The sequence below is a fragment of the Cydia splendana genome, chromosome 8, assembly GCF_910591565.1.
Source record: "Cydia splendana chromosome 8, ilCydSple1.2, whole genome shotgun sequence".
Classification (NCBI taxonomy): domain Eukaryota; kingdom Metazoa; phylum Arthropoda; class Insecta; order Lepidoptera; family Tortricidae; genus Cydia; species Cydia splendana.
This window is the reverse complement of record NC_085967.1, coordinates 12,227,365-12,248,375: the sequence shown is the minus strand read 5'-3', so window position 1 is coordinate 12,248,375 and position 21,011 is coordinate 12,227,365. Positions and strand designations below refer to the sequence as shown.

The 21,011-nt window shown below is 38.6% G+C and overlaps 2 protein-coding genes across 3 annotated transcripts; both read right to left on the bottom strand.

The window, feature by feature from the left end:
* Window positions 1-42: 42 nt before the first annotated feature.
* Window positions 43-4,300, bottom strand: LOC134793155 (uncharacterized). Its single transcript, XM_063764737.1, has 6 exons — window positions 3,984-4,300; window positions 2,751-2,974; window positions 2,237-2,426; window positions 1,610-1,811; window positions 578-775; window positions 43-252 (listed from the first exon to the last, which is right to left on the bottom strand). The coding sequence occupies exons 1-6, from the start codon at window positions 4,202-4,204 to the stop codon at window positions 70-72; spliced, it is 1,218 nt and encodes a 405-aa protein (XP_063620807.1). The 5' UTR covers window positions 4,205-4,300; the 3' UTR covers window positions 43-69.
* Window positions 4,301-6,116: 1,816 nt separating this feature from the next.
* LOC134793159 (uncharacterized) lies at window positions 6,117-19,243 on the bottom strand. 2 transcript variants are annotated; one of them, XM_063764741.1, is made up of 8 exons: window positions 19,035-19,243; window positions 17,416-17,518; window positions 16,708-16,812; window positions 13,762-13,920; window positions 13,489-13,683; window positions 12,966-13,120; window positions 8,001-8,181; window positions 6,117-7,807 (listed from the first exon to the last, which is right to left on the bottom strand). In XM_063764741.1, exons 1-8 carry the CDS (start codon window positions 19,089-19,091, stop codon window positions 7,620-7,622), a joined length of 1,143 nt encoding a protein of 380 aa, XP_063620811.1. In that variant the 5' UTR covers window positions 19,092-19,243; the 3' UTR covers window positions 6,117-7,619. The 2 variants fall into 2 exon arrangements, with proteins under 2 accessions (XP_063620811.1, XP_063620812.1); XM_063764742.1 differs by having other exon boundaries at window positions 8,001-8,178; window positions 19,035-19,240.
* Window positions 19,244-21,011: the final 1,768 nt, after the last annotated feature.

The window sequence follows — 21,011 nt, the reverse complement described above, 5'->3', positions numbered from 1 at the left end:
ATCACACCCTTTATTAGAGTATAAGGTAAAAAATAAAATAAATGTATAACAATGTGGCTGGTCAAATAATCATGACTGGCCGAAGTCTACAATCTGCAGTCTTTTCTCGCTAACGTAGGCGACACGAGGTATACTGCCAATTTCACTGATTTTTTTCCATCCACCTCCAGTATCAAGAGTAATTTTCCTTCGTACTCTTCCAAAATCAAAACCGTATATACCGCCTGGATTATTACGTATAGAACACTCCGTCTGTAACAAAATGTATAAACTCTCCTGACTTGGGGGCAAACTTGGCTCCGTTCGGCTCAGCATTGGTCCGAGCAATTATGAGGGTTGACACAACTTGACGTCCCTTTGCGTGCACGACCACAGATAAGATAATTACTTGAATTTTGACAACCCTAAATAGTCGAAAGGGATATGATTCGACACTGAATCGCTGTCGAACTTAGGTTTTGTAGGAAGTGTCCTTTCTGTACGGTAGTACTATTACTTATTATGTGGCAACGCTAAATACAGTTGCATTATTTCAAGTTCAGTTAAAATTTTCAACTATTTATTACAGTAAACTTACTATTTTAAGATTGATATCAACGACACGCAGCATATTGATTTCGGTTCCACCGCAAACTATGAGACTCGTTTTTGGCACCAGTCTGCCGCAATAAAGTTTCGATTGATAAGTATCCGGGACAATAGTTTCTATCACTTTGCAGGAGCCGTAATCCCACAGCTGAATAGAGTTCTTCTCTTGCCAAGAACAGGTTAGGATCTAAAAAAAACGTTACAACCTGGAGTTTATAGTTCGTTTTTTTTAGCATTAGAAATAAGGTAAACAATCGTGATGTGTATTTTAATTGAAAAACACATTTTAAAAATAAGTTACGGCAAATATGTAACCATTATGAATCTTATATGATCATTTATATTCTTCTGCTTTCATAAATAATAGTTACTGATTTTTAAAAGCGTTTTTCAATTAAAAGACATGTCAAGATCGCTTACCTTCTTTCAAGTTCTTTCTAATGCTAAAAAAAACGAACTATAGGGGCAGCTTAAAATTTGCTTGTTAACCATCTTTTTAAAAAAAATATAGACAATATATACATAATATATTTCGTATAAAGCAAAAGTAAATACTGTTTTTATCGCCAGGTAACGAGTTAGCGCTTGATGTGTTTAAAAAAACTTACTACTTTGTAAAGGACGATGGTTGAGTCCGACTGCTAACAGCCCAACTTTGACAGAACAGAGTGTGAAAGTGTATTTAATTTAATTATAATATTAATGTCATATTCTCGTAAAAAAATGACATTTATGCTTGATTTATGCAGAGTTAGCTTGGTTCCTCTCTACAACTGCAACGCTTCTTGTAAAAAAGAGAGAAAGAAGTAAAATACTTACAGTAAAAAACAAAACAAAAGCAGTAGAACCTGGATTACCCGAGCCAATTGGGACTTGGGTCATTAGTTCGGATAATTGGTAAATTAAAATTAGTCTTACAAATTAACGTTAAAATATAAAAAACCTATAAAAAGTAGGTACGGATAATTGGAGGGTTCGGATATAAACTATGTCAGGGTTCGGATAATCGAGGTTGGTGTACCTGTTTCCCCGGCTTGTCAAAGTCCAGCCCCTCCCCGCACATGTGCACGCCCGAGAAGTGCCGCGTGGCGTACGGCACGCGGTCGTCCCAACACATGACGGTGTCGTCCCAGCCGCCCGACACCAACTCGTGATTCGACTTCGGGTGGAACGCGCAGGCGAATATCCTGCACGAGTGGCCGTCTATAACGTCTCTTGTACCGCTGTTGAAAATTTAAGATTTTATTGTTTTTATGAGACCTAGGCTGATGTTCTGAAAGAACAGGCGTCACCATCGTCCGACCTGTTATGATGGTAATATTCGCTGTCAACGGGTAAGTATCGGTAGCTCAGTTGGTAGAGCGGCGAGCTGGTATACCACAGTCGCGACTTCGAGTCCCGTCCGAATCAGTGAGTTATCCACTTTTCCTTTATTTCTAAGATGATGAGTATGATGACACACTCGTAAACTGTACCGTGATAAGAATTATTGAACAGTTTCATTCATCTAGTGTGGCCTCCTCTACGTTGCGATACCTTTACCTAGAACGTCTGCTGGTCACTGCAGTGTATCATTCCATGCATGTAGCGAAATATATTATAAGATTCTTTTATTATTGTCCTACCGAAAGAAAATTAAGTTGGGTACCTTGAGTAAAATGCTCTTTCTTGTATCTGTGCCTCTTCGTCATACATGTTGATTCTACGGTCGTCCCCGTAGGTAACGAACTTGCAAAAACGAGGGTGGTATGTGAGACCCAGCGTCTGTCTCTTCTCCCTTATTGTGTACAGACATTGGTCGTACTTGTACATCCAGCATTTTATACAACCGTTAACATCTAAGGAACAATAATTGATTGTTTTTAGGGTTTCCTATATTAAAGCAATCAAGTGGATTTAATAAACGGGAAAAGACAATGGATGGAGCGGGGAAAGAGATAATATACTATAACTTTGCTGTCAATCGTTTACTTGGAGTCAATTTGAAATTAACCTTATGGCCTAACCTAAATGGGAATGATGAATAACTTGATACTTCAAGCTAATAAAACGGAGCTGGAGGACCCTGGCGGTAAGCTGGGAAAAGGCTAAGTCGAAGAAGTACTTACAACTAATATTTCATCGCCTATCTTGCTGTAAGTATGGTTAATATTCTTACTTACATGTAGATAGGAGTGTATTAGAATTGGGATGTGCATCGCTGATGGGTCTGTGCTTGATGGACGTGACAGGGCCGGGGTAGGAGCGGCACTCATCGTCCACCAGGGTATGTGTGCATTCTCCCGTGCTGCAGTCGAGAAGCCGAATCGTGCCGTCCGCGAACCCCACTGCTATCTCTCTCATATCCTCTGAATACTTGCAGCACCTTATGACTTTATCTAAGTCACTAGAATTAAAATTTGTTGGGTTAGGTTAGTAAGAAGGACAGCGATTTTTGAAGGGTAAGACCTACTAAAAGACGGTAACACCATTCATCGGTTCAAATGCAGACATCACTACGCGAATAATGCCTGTGCCTGGTGTTTTTACTCTAATAGTAATGATACCTAATTATCCCGAGGCTATAGCGTTTGAAAGGATTACAGGTAGTTCTAGCAAGTGCGTCGCCAGCTGATGTGCTAGGGGCTAGGGAGGCAGTTCATATGGCATATGACCAAGGGGAGGGAGAGGAGCATGCGTTTAGTTAGAAATTTGTTCTCTATTTTGGAAGCTGCCCTCCAAGAGAACAAAATTTCTGCCCCCCCTTGGCGACGCCCATGAGTTCTAGTGCGTATGTAGGTACTCATTTAAATATACAAATAGGTACTCAAAACTTAATTAATTGCAGTTGTATATTAAATAGTTTTAGTTTCAATTTTATGTTTTAGGTTTAGTTCTAGTTTTTAATTAGTTTAGTAATGAAAGCATAACCGCCTCGTCGTCGAATGGCGTACTTACGCCTGGGTTACAACGGAAGAACAGCGCTGGCTTTGCCAGCTACATGCTGAGTTGTGACCCTTTTATGGCATTTTTCACTAAATGTTATACATTGTATATTTGTCAACATGTTTTGTCATCTGTGTTTGTTTGTCATAAATAAATGTATTTCTATTCTATTCTATTCTAAATATTGGTACCTAAGTATATTGTAAAACATGCTGTGTACGTACACTTGTTTTGGATCTCATGCTAGATTTAAGCCATATTAATGTGCAATTGTATGTTACCCATGATATTGTACGATATCTGTTTAGTGTACCTAATAAAGTAAAATAAAATAAAATAAATATTGTGTGAAACTCAGGGTCATCAGAGTATGACCGTGCACCGTTCGCAGACAAATGAGACTCCCCCAAAAACCATCTTGGGGTTATTCTCATTTAGCTGATGCCTAGGTTAAACCTAGTTTAACTTACAAGATAGCCAACACATTGACTTGCCCGCTGTAGATCTGATTTTCTTTACTAGGGAAAGAGCGGTGCTCAACGGTAGGAGTGCTAGTGTGGGCTGTTTTTATTTCCTTATTCGGCGGGATAGGCTTTAAAAAACCGATCATATTTACACCATTGTTTTTACGCGACGGTATTAAACTCGATTTAGCCATGGGCCCGGGTATTGATTTCCTTTGAGGGGCCATGAATTTAATTAGGTAGTGATTATAAGCCTACATGTGATTCATTAATTGCCATTGTATTTTAAGCAAAACCCTTCTTATCTAAAAGTATTTCTCCCTATAAATTCTAGACTGTGACATCATCTGTCCACGTAAAACGTAGTGATTATATGCTCTTTGCATCTGTCTGGCATGGTCTTGACAAGGGTCTGACAATAGTCTGACAGTCGCAAAATCACATCTATCTCATCACTCGTTGTCTTTGCGTGAGATCTATAATGTAGAGGTAGAGGAACAACAGAGGAATCTCCATGAACATTTTCATTACACCATTGAAAATTATGGAGGGTACTCCGTAATTGTCATTACATGCGTTGATTTTATAGTTATACCTTATACCTTTAAACGAGCAATTCTTGTATATTTATTTATATATGTATATATATTTCGGGATCTCGAAAACGGCTCTAACGATTTCGATGAAATTTGCATTATGGGGGTTTTCGGCGGCGACTAATCGATCTGGCTAGGTCTCATCTCTGAGAAAACGCGCATTTTTAAGATATAATATGTTTTCCGAGCAAAGCTCGGTCTCCCAGATATTGCAAGATTATTCCCGCAATTTGCGACCTTCGGTGTTCGCGGTAGGCCCTCTGACATAAGGATTGTTCCTCCTCATTCATTGGACCTCATACTTTACACAAAATTTCGATTTATAATTTTAAACCCTCGCAATGCTCAAGATTCCGCTTTTCGAACCATTCGCTACGCTTTAAACAACAACTTTGCTCCGCTGTAAAACAAATTAACCATTTCCTTCTGTCCTAATCCTATCCGAAATGGAGTAACGTGCTTGCTTGGCGAGCCATTCATAAAATTAAATCCGTTACTTATAGCAAATAAGAATGCGTGTATAATTATTATCAACATTAGGTATCTATTTTTGTAGAAAATAATACTAAAATAACTCCGAAAAAAGAACACTGTGATACTACTGGATACTACAGTAAAACCTGGATAATTGCAATTTCAAGGGACCGGCATTTTTTTGTCAATTAACCAGGTTTTTCATTTAAGCAGGTCGTGCCAATTAACGAGGTTCAAAAATTCGTTGTGTCAATTATAGAGGTTTTCATTAATAGAGGTTGCGTTCTGACAAATTTCTTTTATGGAGGTGCAAATAACCATTGAAAGTAGATTTACAAGCTTACTTTCTGGGTTTCTGGTCTATGACTTGCACTTTTATACTACATTAATTACTACTTTATTTTCTTATTAATCATTTGGGTTTAAAAAAATCCCTTGAATTGTAGAAGAAAGTTTTATTGGAATGTAAAAAGCATACTTCGTGTTTGATTTAATCAAAACTATTTCACCTACCTACCTATTTGGCTGTGATAGATATTAGATACCCAATAAATAAATTGAATTCTGGATGAAGATTTAAAATAAAATGATCATTGCTATTAAAATATTGTTACTGCTGTCTACAACTACATTATTTCAATTACAGAGGTAATCAATAAGTCTCGTTTCAATAATAGAGGTAATAAGAAGAGCTAAAATAACGGATTTTTTTAGCACAGTGTCAATTATAGAGGTCTTAGTTGCGATGTGGTCAATTACAGAGGCAAAATTATGAAAAGCACTAAAATCTAAATTGCAATTATAGAGGTTCCAAACTTTCAATTATAGAGGCATTTTGGTCTCAAGGGACCGGGACCGGACCTTTCGTTGCAATTATTGAGGTTTTCCATTTATCCAGGTGCCAATTAACCAGGTTTCACTGTACTAATAAAGATTTACAAGTCCCTGTTATTAATAACGTAAATGTGGTGGGTAGTTGGCAATGCGACCCTCGTAAATTGCAAATTTAAAATTGACAACATTGCCCGCTACCAAAACCATATTTAATCATTTTAATAAAATATACACCACATTTTTCTAATCATTTATTGGACCCATAAAGACACCAACACCTATTGAAATTACAGAATATCAAAAATATTGAAAGTATTTTACTGATGTGTGGTTTAATGATAATGTAATGAATTAACAAGATCGAAACATTTTCATATGAAATAGCAGACGCATTACCAACTAGGTATATTAAATAGTTGAAACAAACATTAAACAGTTATTGACGTAGTAAAACCATTAAGTATAGAAAAGATGATTCACTTGTGAACAAATAAACTCTGCAATTCTAACAAAAATTACTGTCTATTTGCCAATACAAGCGGCTGCATACCTAATTGATGAATTGTATTTCCGGTAAGTACCTACATCATTCCACTTTTACAATGGTTATACGACTGGTATTTGGTAAAATAAATAGACATTTACTAGCATAATGACAAGCCTCTAGATTCCATCGTGATATAAAATAAACTTTATATGAAATGTATACTTTTCATTTAAAACAACAGATTTGATTTCGAATATATTGCTGTCAATACAATATTGAAACATGATATATTAATAAATATGTTGCTTTAAAGATACAACAAAAATTGTTTCTTGTTTGTAAATGTATAAGAAAATTGATTTCGCCATTTCAGTGTTATGTTCATGTACCCTCTTTAAAAGATTTATTTAATTAGGTATTTAACTGACGTCTGCTCATTATTTTCGTCATTGGGGAGGTTAGAGACAAGTAGGTGCCTATAACTTAACACTAAGTTGATCTTATATTATTTTAATCTAATGTCTTCATTTAAAACTAATCAACGTTCTATAATTCTAAATAAGTAGAAACGATTCCGTAGTTATAACATTAAATGTCACTTTATAAACGAATAAGAGAATTATCTTATAACTTATAAATGATTTGACACATAAAATATTAAATTTTGGCATGAGCCAAGCAACATAATTAATACACTTATACCACCATACTCCATCTTTATATGATTTAGTATCACATATAATACTAACATTACATCTAGGTACGTTTAATTAAACAGGAACCCATAATCAACAATAAATTTTAGGTAATAACATTTATGAATAGGTACCATACATAAATTTGTATGGTTTCCTCATACGTCGACATAAATCTAAAATAACTTGTAACAATAAAATCTGAGTATCAATGTAGTAACTATAACTATAGTACCTACTCGTAAGCTAGTGTGGTATGCTGGCAAGTCTGTGGCCAGTGCACATAATCAACTTTAGTTGAGGATACATAGCAGCGATCCTACATACATATAAGCATTGAAGCAGCTAAAGTGGCACGGTTCTTCAGGATTATGTTATTGTGTTATTAGTGTTATTACCTTATTACAATGTTTTACTGCCTACAATACGGCCACATCTCAAAATAATTTAGTAAGGAGAAGTGGCCGTACTGTCAGTGTCAGAAAGTAATTTAGTGATATAAATCAGCTTGATTCAGGCTTCAGACAGAACCGGGTCACCTACTCTACTGATATCTTTATAAAGTCAACTTTTGCTCCAAGTGGGCCCACACGGGGTCGAGCGGGGCGCAAGAGCGGTAGTCGCGCAGGAATGTGGGCGTGGTGTCGCCGAACATGACGTAGTCTCCCGCGGGCTCCACCTGCCCGCGGCGGCGCCCCGACGCCAACCGCACGCTGCGCATCATGGCTGTAGATTTTATACGTTCTGGAAATTTAGATATATTTTGTGATTGGTTATTGTCCGGGCGATATCGCTATGGAGATCTGCGAAGTCGAATAGGTGTAGTGACCCTAAACTTTTTCATGGAGAGGGACTCTAAATGCTTTTACTTAGCCCCTTAGCCGCCCCCTAAATCCGCTACTGATTCCTCTAATCTTGAAATTAAGTACTTCCGTACCCTCCTCCGTGCTGAGCGGGCAGTACTTGACGGTGTGCGCATGGTCGCCGCGCGCGCCGCAGCGCTTGCACACGAACTTGCGCAGCACGGGGCACGACACGCGCCCGTCAGCGTGCTTCAGCACGTGCGAGCGGTAGTACGATTCACGCTCGCCGTTGTTCTTGCAGAATCGGCATTCCTGCTAATCAAAATATTAATCTAAATGTAATACTAATTAAGTAATTAATGATTAATATAATAAAATAAATTATTGCCTGATAACTTATCTACTGTGTCATCACCCGTTGGCAAATTGTTTATGTTTTCTTAGAGGTAACAAATTAATCATCATCGCAGATAAGAATACACATAGTCCAAGCTGAATTCGTCCTTATTGACAAACGACAATGTGGTACCTTTTGTCTGATAAAGTCACAAACTATTAACAAAGTGTGGCCCGCTTCAATTTCTTATAGTAATCTATGTGGCTTCGGCTGCTAAAACGTTTCCGACCGCTGGAACGTAGTTTTTGCCTTAAGAATCGGTGTAACGTTACACCCAAGTGCGTACCTACTGTCAAAAATGGCTTTGCCCACGTGTGACATTTTTTTTGTGGAAAAGAAAATCACAGAAGTAATTGAAGGTAATTTTTCTCTTGAATATGTGGTTAAGTTTAAATCTAATTACATAATCTTTGACAACATTTTAACCTATCGATTGACTTGTATTAAATTTAATTTAAATACTAACTTGAAAAGACCCAGGAGGTTGCTAATAGTTATTTCATATCTCATGCTCTGAAAGTGGGTCGTTGTTGTTCTAAAAGGTGCGCAGAAAGTGATACGTTTATGCTCTAGCGCAGAAAAGTGGTGTACTCCTCTGCGTCCCCGTCCCACGAACAACTGGGCGGAAACAAAATGGAAAAATAGTGTCTTTATTTCCTCGCCTGTAACAATTGGTAATTGTTTAATTTTACTAATCCCACGTTGATCCTTTTTTTATAAAAAATGATGTAAGTAAATTGTTAAAAACAAATTATTCTTGATTTCTTTCGTTGAATTCTATTTACTCGATTTCATAAGGCGGGAACCAAAAGGAATACACCAAAAATATTTTTTTAAACCTTACACTTGCGTAAATGAGCAAAGGCAGAATCTTATACAGCCACAGTTAAACGTTTGTACGATATTAAATTGGTTTTTAAAGTTATTTAGCACTATATTCATGAAATTAAAATAAAATACAAAATAAAAATTTATTATATTATTAATTAAATTGTTATTTAATATTTAAAATACTTTTATTAAGTTATTACGTGGTGCGGCGCACCAAGGTCGCGGTGCGGTCCGGTAGTCTGTTGCGGCTTTTAGAACGAAAAAGTATAAAATTAAAAAGTAAGAGGCAATCCCCCTTATTTTCATACTATAATGAACAAATCATTTTAAAATGACTGCAGGTTGTTAAAAAATGTGTGTTTTCGTAAATATTGCAATCTAAATTATTTTCGCTAGGGGTATTAATCTTCACACATGTAAAGTCTCCGATTGCAAGTAAGTCCTGAGGAAAAAAATCATGGCTGTAGGTCTATTGGGTAAGTACTTCAATTACTGATTTTGCGAAATTGCCTTGTCTTGTTTGGTTTCCTCGCATTCGATATGAAAAGTAGAGTGTTTAACTCGGGTGAAAGGCACCATTTCCGTCTCGGACTATTGGCGCTCTCACTGCGTTCGAGCGCCAAACTACCTCGACAGAAATGGATGCCTTTCAACCCTTGGTTAACAATCTACTATTTACGATACGAGTGCGGAAAAGAGGCACTAGTGCAAGAAATAGCACTTTTCGTGCGTATGTCAAAAGTTTAAACTTTTAAAGGGCCTTATATCTATATGTACTGTAAATCGTTGTAAGATACACGTGCGAAATTGCGAATAGGTAATTCGCAACTCGTGTCGATATAAAACACTCCCTTCGGTCGTGTTTTAATTTATCGCTACTCGTTTCGAATTTCCTCTTTTCCGCACTTGTATCGTAAATAACTATAGATGGTCAAGCAAATCTTGTCAGTAGAAAAAGGCGCGAAATTCAAATTTTCTATGAGACGATATCCCTTCGCGCCTACATTTTTCAAATTTGCCGCCTTTTTCTACTGACAAGATCTGCTTGACCAACTATATTTTCTACTCGTGTACTTTTATCTGTCATTTACATAGTCACGAACGAACATACATATAATAAGGGCATACATTATTAATACTCCTTATAAAAATCTATAGTCTAGTGCCCAAAACAGCACTTGTGTCGCTTTAAGCCCCTGCTACACGGCAGCCGACAAGCCTACTAACCGTCTGACCTTGGTCTGTCCTTGGTGTGTGGGTCCGTTTGAGTTGTCTGGCTAGACGGTGGCAAACCACAGTGTGTTCAGAACTCGCGGACGGACAACACGTATTGCAAGCGCACAAAATGGCCCCTAACCTTTCAGAAAGTTGGCGTGGCATTAGTACCTACTCAGTGGCGTATGGCCCTAAGGGCGGCGTATGCCACCCCTGGCGGATTGCATTTTGTTTTTCTTCCTTCACTTCTGGGGCAGCAAAACTTATTGGTCGCGGCGCCAAATTTCATAACCTACCTACTCATACTAGTGCAATGACAAAAAAATAAGTTTATGGCAAAAAAACAATTTTTGGTACAAGCTTTTATCGCTGACTGTACTTTTCTTTCCAGAGGCAACTAATACTCGTCGAAACAATTCTAAAAACCCCAAACACAATTAGGTCGCGTTGTTCTATCACAGGGTTCCTATGGCCACCTCCTGTCTCCATCATCAGATCAGCTCTATGGTACCATAATAATGCATTGTCACCCGACTTATATATGTATGCAAATTTTCAGCTCCATCGGAAACTAGAAAGTGGGTCTAATTTAACTTGCAAGATTTGACCCGTACAAACATATTTACATACTTACGATTAGGTATATTGCAAGTTAATAAAAAGTTTGTAAAAAAAGAAAAGGGTATATGAATGAAACGCTGGCTCAAAAAACGGCATTTGTTGAGTCATTTCAACTTAATGAATTCGCTGGACTACGCTACGGGGACATACATAACTTTCTGAGAATGAAGAGGAAAGTATTTGATAAATTATTAGAAATGCTACTGAGTACCCATGGCATGTCTATTAACCACACGAGCGCACACGGCGCGTCCTCCAAGCGAAATGGCCTAGTGCGGTCGGCGTCGGGCGGCTACACGGTTCCGGACCGACCGCTCAGACCGCGGTCGCTGGCGCGCGCTCGCATGCCAAGGGCGTCCGGAGGTCAAACGAAATTTTGTTGGTAACAACTGTCTACACGGTCCGGGACAGACCAAGGCCACGCGGTTTGGGGGCTTGTCGGCTGCCGTGTAGCAGGGGCTTTAGAGACATTACGACACGGTAAGCGAGTGCGGAGTAGCCCAAACCACGACCCTGGTGCGGTGCGGTAGTGTGTAACGGCTTTAAAAAAAACATAACCATAGACATTACTCGTTTGTTTTTACGTTTCCCGCCTTTCCCGGTAATTTGTAAAATTACTTGTTCTTTGAGTACTTTGCGTTACTGTTTGTTTTGCGTTCATACAAAGTGTTGAAAATGGACGAAGAGGACAATATTGTTTCTACACCTGAAGAAATATCCACTGCAGCACGTGCAGCGACCGAAAATTTAAGTTGCCTAAGTACTAAATCGCAGCACCTATACGACAAATCTTATGAGAAGTTCATGGCGTGGAGATTGGACCACAAAACTTCGTCATTCTCTGAAAATGTCTTATTGGCGTATTTTTAAAGACTAATAAAATTGGAAGCACCGGTTCAGATCTATCTTTTAAGCAAGGTTGGTATATGTTATAATTTTTTTTTATTTTAGAGTACACAGTACAACGAGCTACCTATATTTATGTACATTTTATATTTTTGCATTGAAACTGAATATTATTTTTCATCACACTCGCTCAGTAAATGTGGAATTGCACGCAGGTTTAGCGGGAGTTATAGAAAAAGCGTTTTCCCTAGGGAGTTATGAAGTTTCTAGTGCCATAATTAACAGTTTTTTGTCTTTATACTTAATTTTTGTATTGCAAAGTGTGATGAAAAACATTGTGTGTAACTCGGGGCGTAATAATATTGCAAACTCGAGTCTATAAATCGCTCCGGCAAGCCGTCGCGATTTAACTTACTCTCGTTTGCAATATTTAACTTACGCCCCATGTTGCACAATGTACTATAATTCTCTTTTTTCTTGTTACAGGTCGCAGTATGGTTGCAGTAATATTTGGTATTATGGGTGCTTGTCGCAGACAAGAGCTACATACATATAGTAATACCTACTATCCAAAATTTTTATTTACATTTTCATAAATAAAATTTTGTTTATACAATTTTGTATTTTATTTAATATTGCCTACTCATAGAAAAAGCATTGTATGCAACGTTGTATAAGTAGTCAAAAAATGGTCTTGGCGTACTTATTTATTAACAATTACCCACGCCACTCACATTTTTTGACCCATCTTATAAAACTGTTGCATAAAATACTATTTCACATCACCTTTTCGAAAAAGGGCTTTTCCTTCCCCGCTAGGAGGGATCAAAGTGACACTTTTCTTCCCTGCTAGGAGGGAGCAAAGTTGTAATTTTCTGTTCTAGGACACGATTTTTTCTTTCTTGCATACAATTTTTTTTTGTCAAATAATTCATATTTTGGAACATAACAATTTCCTCATAGTTGATGTGAAAAGCAGTAGGTATGTGTCACACGGTATCAAAATTATTTCTTCTTGGGCGTTAACACTTGAATCCCTCCCTCATTACGCTCAGGATTCAATGTACGCCCTTGACGGAAATATATCATTTTGATCCCTTATAACACAAAACAAACTACTATTGATCACCATAGAGGAGGAGGATAATCAAAACAGAATTTACCTATTTAAAACTACCTAATCACTTACATCTGGTACTCGTTTGTTCCTGGCTGTCTCGTTCCTTTTCTGCTCTAGGTCCCGCAGCAGTCCGTACAACACGGCGTTGGGCAGCGAGTTCAACACTCGCACTTGCTCCGCCGAAATCGTTTCCAGCTGTTTCACGGGCAATGTCAGGTCCAGATCTAAAATTTAAAATACATACCGGAATTATTTTTTAAATCCAGCACAGATGGTTCGACTTCTGAAATAATTTTTGATGCCTGCAACTGCAATCCTTCTCATGAGTGCACAGATGGACAATTGGACAATGTTGATGGTTATTTGGTAAAGGTCGCGGGAGTCCGCTGGATGCGGGTGGCGCAAGACCGGTCATTGTGGCACTCTTAGGGGGAGGCCTATGTCCAGCAGTCGACGTCCTCTGGCTGATATGATGATGATGGTTACTTTTACTTTATAATCGAAAAAGTGGCGGGTCATTAAAATTTGGATTCGGAAAAACGATTGGACACTTTCCAGTTTCAAGGAGGACTATACATATGTATATACATACCATCGAAGAATTTGTGGGCTTGTGTAATATCTGGCGTAGTGGTTGATTGGATCCATTCCGAGTTTGGACGTGGCACCCGCTGCGACTTCATAATTTCTGGCTCAGACTCAGACCACTTCTCCCGCTCTGGCGCTGGCCAGTGCGGTGACCACTTCTCTCGCAGGTACACATTCGAAGGAGCCTTGCCGACGTCATCTGAAAAGTCGCATTGGCGAGTGTTGAAGGTCGTTAAAGGTAAAAATATAGGCTGGGTCATGCAATAAATATACCTACCATCGAAAAAAATTGGAGGCTTTAACAGATCCGGCACGATGCTGGGCTGGATCCACTCTGACTTGGGTCGCGGCAAGCGCTGCGCTGGAGTGGCCTCTGGTTCGGGCCAAGACTTCTGTCGCAGGTATACGCTCGATGGACCCATGCCAATATGATTTTCTGAAACAGTCAATCAGACACAAGTTAAAAAATAGTTATTTACGATACAAGTGCGAAATTCGCAATGATAGTGGCGAATTTTAAAACACAACAGAACGGAGTGTTTTAAATCGACACGAATTACCTATTCGTACGTATATCGTACTAGTAGTTTGTGTTTACAAGGGATCAAAATGATATATTTCCGTCGGGCGTACATTGAATCCTGAATGAAGCGATGGATTCTAAAGTAGAATGCTGCGCGTAATGAGGGATTCAAGTGTTAACGCCCAAGACGAAATAATTTTGATACCGTGTGACACATCATACTGCTTTTCACATCCACTATGAGGAAAAAAAAATGAGGAAATTATCATGTATCAAAACACTATTTAAGCTAAAAAAATTGCATGTAAAAATGAAAAATGTGTGTCCTAGAACAGAAAAGTACAACTTTGATCCCTCCTAGCAGGGAAGAAAAGTGCCACTTTGATCCTTTCTAGCGGGGAAGAAAAAGCACTTTTTCGAATAGGTGATGTGAAAAAATAATTAGCTTTCTTTACTTCAATATATAGGTACCGGAATCTATGGTAAATTTCGGTTCGCAACTCGGGCTCACTGTATGTTGTATATTTATAGTTCGTTTTTTTTAGCATTAGAAATAAGGTAAACAATCTTGATGTGTCTTTTAATTGAAAAACACATTTTAAAAATAAGTTACGGCAAATATGTAGACTAAATGCAGCTTCGAGGCCTGAAAGTGGTGCTTGGTTACACGCCCTCCCATCTCCCAATCTTGGCACTCTGCTCGACAACGACTCACTGCGGGTGGCCGTTGCTCTTCGTCTGGGCTGCGATGTATGTCAACCTCATTTGTGCATCTGCGGCCTTATGGTGGAGAGTAACGGTCATCACGCACTGAGCTGTTGCCGCTGCGCCGGCAGGTTCCCACGACACCATGCCCTGAACGACATCATCCGCAGGGCATTAGTGTCGGCAAACATCCCCTCCACGCTAGAACCGCCAGGCCTCAGCCGGTCGGATGGTAAAAGGCCTGACGGCCTGACACTGGTGCCATGGGAAAAAGGCAAGTGTTTACTATGGGACGCTACGTGTGTAAGCACTTTTGCCCCCTCACACCTTTGTCGTACCATCCGGACGGCGGGCGCAGCCGCTGAGGTGGCGGCCCTACATAAACACCAAAAATACTCAGCACTCACCAATTACCTGTTCGTCCCAGTAGCAGTAGAGACGTCCGGATGTTGGTGTGCTGAGGCAAAAACCTTCCTTAGGGAAGTAGGTCGCCGCATGCAAGAAAGGGGCCTTGACCCGCGCTCCGGGTTTTTCCTGGTGCAAAGGCTGTCCATCGCAATTCAACGCGGGAACGCAGCGAGTGTGATGGGCACCTTTGCGCCGGGGGTAGCGCGGGGAGGCCTCTTTGAGTAGTTTTTATATTCCTTGTTTTATTTTAGATATATTTAGGGTTGTTAGTTTTAATTTAATATTATTTATAGATGTATTTAGTTCATAAGTTATTTATTTGTCTTTTCATATCTCATGCTCTGAAAGTGGGTCGTTGTTGTTCTAAAAGGTGCGCAGAAAGTGATACGTTTATGCTCTAGCGCAGAAAAGTGGTGTACTCCTCTGCGTCCCCGTCCCACGAACAACTGGGTGGAAACAAAATGGAAAAATAGTGTCTTTATTTCCTCGCCTGGAACAATTGGTAATTGTTTAATTTTACTAATCCCACGTTGATCCTGGTTTTATAAAAATTATGTAAGTAAATTGTTAAAAACATATTATTCTTGATTTCTTTCGTTGAATTCTATTTACTCGATTTCATAAGGCGGGAACCAAAAGGAATACACCAAATATATTTTTTTAAACCTTACACTTGCGTAAATGAGCAAAGGCAGAATCTTATACAGCCAAAGTTAAACGTTTGTACGATATTAAATTGGTTTTTAAAGTTATTTAGCACTATATTCATGAAATAAAATAAAATACAACATAAAATGTTCTTATATTATTAATTAAATTGTTATTTAATATTTAAAATACTTTTATTATGTTATTATGTGGTGCGGCGCACCAAGGTCGCGGTGCGGTCCGGTAGTGTGTTGCGGCTTTTAGAACGAAAAAGTATAAAATTAAAAAGTAAGAGGCAATCCCGCTGATTTTCATACTATAATGAACAAATCATTTTAAAATGACTGCAGTTTGTAAAAAAATGTGTGTTTTCCTAAATATTGCAATCTAAATGATTTTCGCTAGGGGTTATTAATCACACATGTAAAGTCTCCGATTGCAAGTAAGTCCTAAGGAAAAAAATCATGGCCGTTGGTCTAATGGGTACTTCAATTACTGATTTTGCGAAATTGCCTTGTCTTGTTTGGTTTCCTCGCATTCGATATGAAAAGTAGAGTGTTTAACTCGGGTGAAAGGCACCATTTCCGTCTCGGACTATTGGCGCTCTCACTGCGTTCGAGCGCCAAACTACCTCGACAGAAATGGGTGCCTTTCAACCCTTGGTTAACAATCTACTATTCTACTGTCTTTTTCCTATGAAATAAACCCAATGAGAATAATAATATGTAACAATTATGAATCTAATTATACGATCATTTATATTCTTCTGCTTTCATAAGTATTAAATTTTGATTTTTAAAAATTGTCTAAATCGCTTACCTTCTTGCAAGTTCTTTCTAATGCTAAAAAAAACGAACTATAGTCTATCTATGTGATCTATTACGCATTGTCGCGCCAGTTTCGACCCAAACTCAAACCCTAGAAATTATCAGCACTAACCTGGTCGGCTGGACCTTTTATCTTCGTCAGGATTGTACGGACAATCGTACCCGTTCATTTTGAATTCGCTCATCATTTCTTGCAGCGTGCTTCGTTTCACCATCACTGAAACAGCAAACAAGTAGAACACGAGTAAGTAGATAGTAAAATAAGTAAAAAGAAGTCTACACATAAGGCTTTTTTTTTTAAATGGAATAGGAATGATTGAAAGCATGAATGAAATTTTGAGTGTTAAAAACTTAAGTCTTATTTTTTCCCACCTGACCCTTCCGCTTTTACTGGAATATGACGCGGTGGGCAAAGCTAATATGTTGATTAGCAAAGTTACCAGTTATGATAGTAGGTAAGGTACTTAATTAATAATCCTCCTCTAAATTTGCGCATGAGTAGGTATAGTGTATAGTTTCAGACTTCCTGACCAGCATATGGATGTACCTACACGATAAAAGAGGTGCGTGCCGTGCGCTGAGAGCAGTTCAGGAGCCGCCTGATTATAATATATTTCAATTCACGGTCGGCAATGAGCAAAGGAGAGTGCGTGAAATCTAGTTTTTATTTGGCCACTTTGTCGGCATGATTCATGCCAAATTGCAGCTTTCTAGCACTATTAACGATCACGGAGATAAACCGCGGACGGACGGACAGACCGCAAACAGGCAAACGGATTCTTACTTGACTACGGAACCCTAAAAGTGCTGAAATACTTACAATCTAGCAGATCTGCGGACTGATACTGGCGTTGTTCGTCCGCCATACCCAACTGCGGTTGTTTCGCAGCTGCTGATGGCCACGAATCCAAGCTCGCCCATGACTACAAGTGTAATAGTTATTTGTTTAACATGGGAGCAAAGTTGTTGTTTACCACTAGTGCCAGTATTGAGACCCGGGCATGGGAACTAAGTATTCTCTAGTGTTGTGTGGACTCTCTTTTTCTATTAAAATTATATGCAATGCGTTGTTGTGAGATAATTGTTATGATTAGCTAAATAATTAAATGATACCATTTGATGTAAATATGAAAATCTTGACTAAATAGTCAAATAAAAAATGAAATCCACACAGCAATAGAAAATATTTAGTACTCAATTAATTTACTTTCTGTATTAATTAAAATATAAGAAGGTAGGAAGGTAATTTGAATTTTGTATTTTAGTCATTAAAAAAATCAACTAAACCACCCTCCCTGGGCACCCTCCCGAGGGCAACAAATTTTGTTAGGTATTTTTAATTTTTAGTTTTAGTCGAACGAGCGAGCGAAGCGAAGCGAAGTTCTTACATTCGACTTGGATCACGCGGCTGGCTAGTAACTGCGAGTTCTCAGTTCGGGGCGAACTACTAGTTATTTTAATTGTAGTTAGTTTTAGTTTTATATTCCTGTTTATCTTTTAGTCATTTATATTAATAAATAAATGTATATCTGTTAAAAAAAAAGTAAATGTATTATATTGATCAATTTATCATTTGACGATATCCTTTCGCGCCTACATTTTTCAAATTTGCCGCCTTTTTTTCTTTTGAAATGCTAATATAAGCTCGTAAAAGTTAGGTATACTTAAAAATAATACCTATTATAGGTAGTTCTACTCTGGTTCTACTGCACATTACCCACATTCTGAAAATATGATGGTAAACTAAGGGGCATGGCACACTCTGCCGTATTCGAACTTCAAGATATTCACAAGAGACGACACGTACTAGATCCATTCTAGATACGTTATAGTTTAGATATCAAGTAGTTCTCTTTTGCAGCGCAATTCGGGCAACCAATGTCACTTTTACATTAGGTTAGACAGTAAGGTATCTATTAGATGTGAATTGGATCTCTAAGTCATATCCTGTGGAAATCGTTCTACAGTATCTCCAGAATCGCGCAAATGTCAAATTTGACAGGTGGGATTTTAAACATATCGTTATCGTATCTTGGTGATGTCTATTTCAAAATCCGAATCGGGCCCACTGCTTCGCACTTCGGAACGACGTCCGATGCTAAATTTCTGAATACTGATCTAGTATCTATCCAGAAAAAGCGTAAACTGACATTTGCGGATTTGCAGGTCGGGTAGTGGGTGTTATGAAATGAGATTACCGCGGTACGGTAAAAATTGTTTTTATGAATCAAAAGTATTAACTGAGGTAAGTAGGTACCTACATTATTTTCAACTCATTTAATATCTACCTACTTATGTATTAATTTATCTTTTTATAAAAAAAATACGGAATCTATCTACTTATGCTACTAATTATCTCCATCTAATTTTGAATGTAAGCACCTACTTACCAATAAACACAGGTATTTTTTAATTAATCGAAATTAAATTCAAACTTACCGATCTTGCCGAACTGCCGCTGCCAGTACCATAATCACTAAATACATTGTTCTCCATTTGTTTTCGTTCTTAATTTAAAATTACGATCAAGATCAGCCAGACACCGCGCGCGTCCTGACTAGTCCACAGTTCAAACGAGAATGGGCTCTCTATTGGTCCATTTCGAACACGGTTTCAATTTACCAAGACGATTCGTTTTGGCGTCGGCAAATCACAAAGGCAGGTAGGTAAGTTTATTTTCTCGATATAAGACGACGCTACGGGTGGCGCGAAAGTCCTTGCCAGTGAGGTTAGCTGATTATTGTTTAATTTATTTATGAATTTATTACATTAACTTAACGCATCCTATTTAACGTGCAACGTGCACCTGACAGGGTGTAGCTAATTATTTAGTTATATTTTAATATTAAGTAGGTAAACTACTAAAGTTTTTAATAAATATTTCAAAGTAACAATAACAAAGAAAAGAATTCAAAAAATGTAGGACAAAAAGGCAACTCTAATTATATTTATAAACTACTCCTAAAATTATTCGGATAGGCATGCCGATGTGGTAATACAAATTAAAACGTAGTGGTTATAATTATTATATTCTCTTTGATACAAATACAGGTGTAAGTACCTAACCTAAAGGTGGGTCCACACTTGTGACAATTTACCGAACATTATCCCGTGACCGCATCAGAAACACGTGTCAGTACCATTAATGTGGACGTCTTTTTGTTACGCGAACAATTGTCACAAGCTACAGTTACGATTCAATCCATTCCCAACACTGGAAGAAACTACTGAACACAGAATAAACGGTAGGACAATGTATGGAGTTACGATCTACTAGCCGGGGCCAGTGTGGACGCTGGTCTGTGTACTGTCACGCATCTAAAGTCACGTGTTACGAGCCGATCCATCGAGAGTCGGTTTTTTCAAAGGATGTTCGCTATTGTCCGCGTGACTAGGCGACGTCCACACTTGCATTTATTGGCACGTGGCGTGTGTGTTCGAAGTACGCCAGATGACACAGGTACTGACACGGGATAGTAGTCGATCACGTCGTGACGTGTGCCGGTCGGTACATCCTCCGCCCGCACCTCGCCGCCTCGCTGTTCAATCATTCACGCAGCACACGCATGTGTGTGTGTGTGTGTGTGTGTGGTCACAAGTGTGGACCCACCTTAAGGTGGTATTCCACCTGTCCCAATTTCTTTGTCCAATGTCATTGCCTCTCACTCTCTCATTAAGCAAAATGTGAGACGCAATACACATTGGACAAAGAAATTGGATAGAAGGAATACCATCCTAATATACAGCCAATGCCGGGATTTTCGTGTAGCCTGGGTCGGCTAATAAATCCTTGAGTGTGCCGGGTAACAATGAGAACTTTATTGCTAGTTAAGAGGTGTCATAATCGTATGAAATGAACGAAACGAGTAAGATTGTTTACGCGTAGGTACATACTCAAGTACCTATTCCTTAGAGCATTTAGGCCATTTAGTAACTGGAGACGTCATCGCGGTCATTTTCTTTACGAAACAGTCTGCCGATTTTTGCGGGGGAGGGGCGTCAAATGTATTGCTGTTTCTACATGATTTGTATGTAACGTATAAATAGCCATGTCAGTCTATACAAAAGTTTGCACAATTGTTCAGGTTTTTCGGCAGAGGGGTAAGCTCTTAAAGGCGACTCCAGTTATTAAATGCTCTAAGACCTATTCATTTCGGCTCGGCTCTCTTGAAGTATGATCCTAATTCCTAGTGCGGTGCGGTACTAGGGTTTTGTTTTCAGTTTATTCAATGTAGTAATAGTTATTTACGATACAAGTGCGGAAAAGAGGAGATTCGAAACGAGTGGCGAATTACCTATTCGCAGGTGTATCGTACAACGTTTTACAGTAGGTACATATGGCCCTTTAAACTTGTGACATACGCACGAAAAGTGCTATTTTACGTACTAGTGCGGGAAAATAGGTAGGACCATATG

Excerpts from the sequence above, each read along its gene's own strand:
- LOC134793155 (XM_063764737.1), bottom strand. The coding sequence starts at position 4,204 with ATGGCCCCTCAAAGGAAATCAATACCCGGGCCCATGGCTAAATCGAGT. Across the intron at positions 2,975-3,983 it reads GTCAATGTGTTGGCTATCTT|TGACTTAGATAAAGTCATAA; the intron begins GTAAGTTAAACT and ends TTTTAATTCTAG. Across the intron at positions 253-577 it reads TTGATATCAATCTTAAAATA|ACGGAGTGTTCTATACGTAA; the intron begins GTAAGTTTACTG and ends ATTTTGTTACAG.
- LOC134793159 (XM_063764741.1), bottom strand. The coding sequence starts at position 19,091 with ATGGAGAACAATGTATTTAGTGATTATGGTACTGGCAGCGGCAGTTCG. Across the intron at positions 13,684-13,761 it reads GCCTCCAATTTTTTTCGATG|ATGACGTCGGCAAGGCTCCT; the intron begins GTAGGTATATTT and ends GCGACTTTTCAG. Across the intron at positions 7,808-8,000 it reads CCCGCTCAGCACGGAGGAGG|AACGTATAAAATCTACAGCC; the intron begins GTACGGAAGTAC and ends CTAAATTTCCAG.